Source organism: Mus pahari, chromosome 14 (genome assembly GCF_900095145.1).
Source record: "Mus pahari chromosome 14, PAHARI_EIJ_v1.1, whole genome shotgun sequence".
Lineage (NCBI taxonomy): Eukaryota > Metazoa > Chordata > Mammalia > Rodentia > Muridae > Mus > Mus pahari.
Window position 1 is genome coordinate 48085554 of NC_034603.1, and position 6916 is coordinate 48092469.

At 46.2% G+C, this 6916-nt stretch overlaps 1 protein-coding gene across 1 annotated transcript in view; it reads left to right on the forward strand.

Moving 5' to 3' along the window:
- Rhbdl3 (rhomboid like 3) overlaps positions 1 to 6916 on the forward strand; it is a 54884-nt gene that overhangs the window by 21116 nt on the left and 26852 nt on the right. Inside the window, exon 4 of the mRNA XM_021212700.2 lies at positions 59 to 283. Coding sequence (XP_021068359.1) covers positions 59 to 283 — 225 coding nt within the window. The remainder of the gene's footprint in view (positions 1 to 58; positions 284 to 6916) is intronic.

Consider the following 6916-nt stretch of genomic DNA (forward strand, 5'->3'; position numbering starts at 1 on the left):
GTGCGGGTTTCCCTGAGGCTCCGGCTCTGACCCTCTCCCCACTCCATTTCCTGTGCAGATGAGCAACAAACGTTCCAACAGCTTCCGCCAGGCCATCCTTCAGGGAAACCGCAGGCTGAGCAGCAAGGCCCTGCTGGAGGAGAAGGGGCTGAGCCTCTCGCAGCGGCTCATCCGCCACGTGGCCTATGAGACTCTGCCCCGGGAGATTGACCGCAAGTGGTACTATGACAGCTACACCTGCTGCCCCCCGCCCTGGTTCATGATCACAATCACGCTGCTGGAGGCAAGGACCAGGGTGAAGGCAGGGGCTTTCTAGACCTGGGGTTGTGTGGGGAGATGAGTTTCTGAGGGGAGGGGGAAGGGTGCAGATCCAGTAGCGCTCGTCCTGCGTGTTGGAGCGTTGCTAGGGAACCAACCCATGGGTTATTGCAACCCTCGGCTGCAAAGAGAGCCCTAAGTTTTGGAGGTTTGATTTGCTTTTTTTTTTTTTTAATTTTATTATTTTTGTGCCTGTGTGTATACAAATAGACATGGGAGTGTCCACTGAGGCCAGAAAGTGTCAGGTTCCCTTGGATGTGTAATTAAAAGGTGTTACCTCCCATGGGTACTAGCAACCCCACTCCTCCTTTCCGGAAGAGCAACCATCACCCTGAACTGAGAGCTATTTCTCCAGCCTCTTGCTCTGCTTTCTGGTTTTTGAGACAGGGTCTCACTCTTCCCGGGCTGGCTGGGCCTCACTGTGTATCCCAAGCAGGCCTCCAACCCTTGATCGCCTGGCCTTGGCCTCCGGCTTCCAAGCTGGGCTGTGCCAGTTGCCTAGGCTAAGTGCTTTAGTGAGCACTCCTGGCAAAGGTTAGTGAGGCTTTTATTTATTTATTTATTTATTTATTTATTTATTTATTTTCTGCAGCAAAGTCCCCATATTTCTACACTTTTCTACACAGCAAAACAATATGACAAACTCACAGATTTTGGGACTTAGCCAGACAAACTCAATAAAGCCAATTTATGTAATTCCTCCCCTGGAGGACTAGAACAGCAACTGTTGGCCCCTTGGGACTTCATTTCCACACTGTAATGCAGGAGTCACAAGAGCTTCCCCATGCTGTCCCTGGAAGGACAGATGCCTCCATAGACTGAGAGAATGGACAGCTGACCTTTGGGAGGGAGTGTTTGTGAACAAGGAAACAAAGTTTTTAAAGAACATTTTCTCTTTAGGGAATCTGCCATACTTCTCCAAAACCAATCATTTCAACCCAAAACCATTTCTTCCTTGTGTTTGTTTGTTTTATTATTTATGGGTGTGTGTGTGTGTGTGTGTGTGTGTGTGCACAAGCTTGTCAGTGGAAAGAAAGCCTCAGATCTCCTGGAGCTGGGGATTGAACGGGGGTCCTCTGAAAGAGCAGCCCCAAGCCATACTTACTATCCTGCAAAAATGAGCCCTGCACAGACAAGGGACTCCCCGGGTACTCTTCCAAGTCTGTGACTTGACCCTGTGTGCTGGGACTCAGCTCTCAGTTCGGCACAGGAACTCCAGCAGCCCAGCCCACTTCTGCCTGGCTTCCGTTTGCCATTTTCTTGTCTCTGGCCATTTCTCCTCTAACGCTACACACTTGGTTACCACCGCTGCAGCACTTGGTTACCACCGCTGCACGAGGTCTCAAGGTGCCCCTGCTTCCTCTGTTGGGCGGGTGGCTCAGTCCCAGGGCATCCTTTTTATTTAATCTGGCTGGGCTTGGAGACTCATATTTGCAATCTCATGACGGGTCACCAAGAGTTCAAGAACAGGCTGGGCTAAAGAATGAGATTTTTCTTTTAAAAGATTTGTTTATTTAATGTGTATGAGTACACTGTAGCTGTCTTCTGACACCCCAGAAGAGGCATCAGATTACACTGTAGATGGTTGTGAGCCACCATGTAGTTTTGCTGGGAATTGAACTCAGGACCTCTGGAAGAGCAGTCAGTGCTCTTAACTACTGAGCCATCTCTCCACCCCTAGAGCATGAGATCCTGTCTCAATAAAACAAAACAGGAATGGACCAGAGCAGTGCCTTAGTAGTTAAGAGCAGTGGCTGCTTCTTCAGAGACCTGACTTTGAGTCCCAGAACCCACATGGCAGCTCACAGCCATCTGTAGCTCCAGTTCCAAGGGATCCAGTTCCAATACCCTCTTTGGGCCTCTGATGGCACCAGGCATGAGCGAGGTGCACTGATATATATGCAGGCAAAATATCCACAGAAATAAAATAATAAAGAAAAAAATATTTTTTTGTGGTTTTTTGAGACAGGGTTTCTCTGTATAACCTTGGCTGTCCTGTAACTCACTTTGTAGACCAGGCTGGCCTTGAACTCAGAAATTCACCTGCCTCTGCCTCCCAAGTGCTGGGATTAAAGGCATGCGCCACCACGCCTGGCTAAAGAGAAATATTTTGAAGAAACTATAAGGCAAAGGCAGGTGGGTCCCTGAGGCCAGCCTGGTCTACAGATGGAGTTCCAGGACAGCCAGAGCTACACAGAAAATCCTGACTTGAAAGAAAAGAAACCATCTAAAACAAACTAACAAAACAGACAAAAAGCTCTCCCTCTGTTCTGCAGGAAGAGATCTGTGTGTTGTTATGGTTTCATCCAAGCAAATGTTGCAGTGTTTTTCTGAGATTTTCTTAGCTGTGTTCTTCTAACGCTTACTGTGCGGGGCTGTTTATTAACGTCTATTTGAGGACCAACAATAACGAAATACCTTGGAAGCTCTGCTTGTTGCCAGGACACCTGAATGATATTAGGTGGAAAGAACAGCTGTGCGCCTGTGCGTGCGGGTGTGTGTGTGTGTGTGTGTGTGTGCACATCAAACCTAGGCTTCAGACAAGCACATTATTACCATTGGCCTCTCTTTTTTTTTTTTTTTTTTTTAAAGATTTTATTTATTTATTTTATGTAAGTACACTGGTGTCTTCAGACACACCAGAAAAGGGCATCTGATCCCATTAAAGATGGTTGAGAGCCACCATGTGGTTGCTGGGATTTGAACTCAGGACCTCTGGAAGAGCAGTCAGTGCTCTTAACCACTGAGCCACCTCTCCAGCCCCCATTGGGTTCTCTTCCTGGCTGCCTGAGCAGCATCTTGGAGAACAGGGCGTATAGCCTCCCATGGTCTAAGCTATGCCCAGGCTTAGTCCAGAAAGCCCAGTCCGACCTGAATTATAGCTTCCCCCCCTAAGTGTGTGCTGGGCCTTGAGCTGCCTCTTTGTGTTAAACTTGATGTTTGCTATTGTTATTTTGTCGATTTTAAAATTTAAATAACATTTATTTATTCATTTACTTGCTTTACGTGTGGGGAGCATGGGTGCATGGTGCCCGTGTCTGGGGGCGGGGGGGGGGGGGGGGGGGGACGACATGTCTGTTCTTGCCTTCTCAGATTCCAGCCCTCAGCTTAGGTTACCAGGCCCTGGGGCTAGTGCCTTTACCCACTGAACCATCTGCTGCCTCCCCCAACCCCATTTTTAAAAACATCTTTTTGAATTTTTAACAATTTTTTTATTCGATGTATTTGCTTCATGCGAATGAATGTGTGTGTGTGTGCACCACATGCCTGCAGTATCTGCAGAGGTCATAAGAGGGTATTAGATCCCTGGCACTGTAGTTACAGAGAGTCATGAGCTGCTATGTTGGTGTTAGGGACCAAACCCAAGTCCCTTGCAAGAGCAACAAGTGCTCTCAACTGCTGGGTCAGCTCTCCAGCCCCTTGCTTTGTTTAACTTATTTATTTTCTTAGTTCTGTGAGTGTGTGTAGGTATACATGTGCTTTTGGCCCATTTGGTTGTTATTTTAAGAAAGCCTGTCTTCCTTACCGTGGTTAGGAGCACTTGCTTTTAATCCTAGCACTGGGGAGGCAGAGGCAGGTAGATCTCTATGAATTTGAGGCCAGCCTGGCCTCACAAACGCACATGGTCATTCAGCCAGAGTGAGTTCCAGAACAGCCAGGGCTACATAGAGAAGCCCTGTCTCCAAAATCCAAAAAGTAAAATAAAATATTAAAAAAAATAAAAAATAAAAAAGAAAAGAAAGGGCCTTCTCTTTCTCCAGCTGCCTTCAGACTAGCGATCCGCCTGTCTCTGTCTCTGGAGCGCTAGGATTGGAGATAAATGCTTGCCTAAGTTTGTCCAAAGGAACCAATGTTTGTGTCCAGATTGGTTCATGTTTTAAAACTCTTCAGCTGTATGGATTTTGAATCCTCGAAATGGGAAAAAGGAAGCTACTTAAATAGCTGCTTTAACTCTCTCAGAGCCCAAGGCTTCTGTTTCCACAGAGCTGTAGTAACCCGAGTCTCTGGTTCCATACAGAAAATGAGGAAACGTGGAACTGCCGGCACCAGCAATGCAATGGAATGATGGTACCCACAGCTGACATCGAGAGAGGAAACACAAAACAGTTTACAGTTCTCCTGTCTTGAAGAAATTCAGTGCAGGCTGGAAGAGAAGACTCAGGGGTTAAGAGCCCTGACTGGTCTTCCAGAGGTCCTGAGTTCAATTCCCAGCAACCACATGGTGGTTTGGACCGCAACCATCTCTAATGGGATTCAACACCCCCTTTTGGTGTGTCTGAAGACATCAACAGTGTATACATACATAAAATAAATAAATCTGTTTTTTTTTAAAGATTTATTTATTGTTATATGTAAGTACACTGTACTTGTCTTCAGACACACCAGAAAAGGGCATCGGATCTCGTTGCGGATGGTTGTAAGCCACCATGTGGTTGCTGGGATTTGAATTCAGGACCTTCAGAAGAGCAGTCAATGCTCTTAACAGCTGAGCCATCTCTCCAGCCCTAAATAAATTTTTAAAAGGAAGGAAGGAAGGAAGGAAGGAAGGAAGGAAGGAAGGAAGGAAGGAAGGAAGAAGGAAATTAAGAAGGAAACTCAGGGCCATTGTCTCTGGGAGAGAAAACCCCCACCCTCCTAGATTTCTATGCTGTGGTAGCCCAGCTTGGTACCCAAAACATCCTTAACTGGCTCTGCACATGCTCTAATTATGAACACAGGGACACAGTGATACATTTTACAGTGAGTTCCAGAGAAATCAGCAAAGGAAATACCCTTCCGGGGCCTAAATGAATATACTCAGTCAACTGAAAACCCAGTATGTGTGGTACATCCATGAGGACAAGGAGAAACCAGAGACCTCGTGTGCCGTTGGGGATACCAAGTGGCGCAGTCACCAGGGAAACTGGGATTTCTTCAGAAAATGAGGCACGGAGCTGGAGAGACAGCTGAGGAAGGGCACCGGAACCCGGCTTTGATTCCCAGACCTACGACATGATGGCTCACAACCATCTGTAACTTCAGTTCTAGAGGATCTGGGCACCAGGCACACATGTGTACACAGACACGAATGCAGACAACACACCGATACACATAAAATAATAAAAACTTGTTTTGTTTTTGAGACAGGGTTCCTTTATGTAGCCCTGCCTGTCCTGAAACTTGCAACATAGACCGGGCTGTCCCCAAAAAGAGATCTGCTTGCCTCTGCCTCCTGAGTGCCAGAACTAAAGATGTGCATCACATCGCCCGGCTTCAAATAATAACCTTTAAAAAATGAAACTTGGGCTGGAGAGATGGCTCAGCGGTTAAGAGCACCGACTGCTCCTCCAGAGGTCCTGAGTTCAATTCCCAGCAACCACATGGTGGCTCACAACCATCTACAATGTAATCTGATGCCTCTTCTGGGGTATCTGAAGACAGCTACAGTGTACTCGTATACATAAAATAAATATCTTTTTAAAAAATGAAACTTAAGACTACCATCTATGTAGCAATTCCACTTCAGAGTTAAAAGCAGTGACTAGAGGAGCTACCTGTCCACCGTGTCCACAGAGACATTCACAATAGCCAATAGGTGGCAGAGCGCAAATTCTCACTAACCGATGGATGAGTTATCAAAGGGAAGCAGAATATACAACGGAATAGTATTCAACCTTTAAGGCAACTGCCTGATTCTGCTCAGGGTATTCCTATGATTCCAGCACTTGCAATGCTGAGGCAGGAGGATCATGAATTAGCAGCTGGGCTGTATAGTAAGTCTAGGCTAACCTGGGCAAGACTCTGTCATAAAAAGAAAAGAAAGTGAGGAAACTGACATGTGGCAGAGTGCAGGTCAGCCTGGAGAATAGGCACCTTAACATAAGCCTGTCCCAGAGGGAGGGGCACTGCAGTCCTGCCTGCGTGAGCTGCAGCCCCGGCTGCATGGAGTGCTGGGATGGGCAAGCTGGTGGTAGAGGTGTGTAGGGGGATGCAGGGAGGGGCAGCAGGGAGTTCTCGATCATAGGTACTGAGTTTCAGTTCTGCAAGATGAAATGAGTTTTGTGCACACACAGGGAATAGTGAGGATAGCACAGTGAGAATGTACTTGGTGCTGTTCAGCCGTACGGTGAAAACTGGCTATGATACTAAGTAAGCTGGCAAGATGGCACACAGATGTAGGGACACACACACACACACACACACACACACACTTATGCTAAATATATATATATATATATATATATATATATATATATATATATATATAATTTATAGATTCTAAATTCATGTCTATTTTACCACCATGTTTTTATTTTTTAAAAGATCTTTATTTATTTTATGTATATAGTGCTCTATCTGCATGTACACCTGCATGCTAGAAGAGGGTGTCAGACACCATTATAGACACCATTATAGATGGTTGTGAGCTACCGTGTGGTTTCTGGGAATTGAACTTAGGACCTTTGGAAGAACAGCCAATGCTCTTAACCACCGAGCCATCTCTCCAGCCCTTATTTTTAGTCTTTATTTTGTCTAGTTTAGTTTTATTTTTAAGAAACCAACCTTTGGGGCTGGTGAGATGGCTCAGTTGGTAAGAGCACCCGACTGCTCTTCCGAA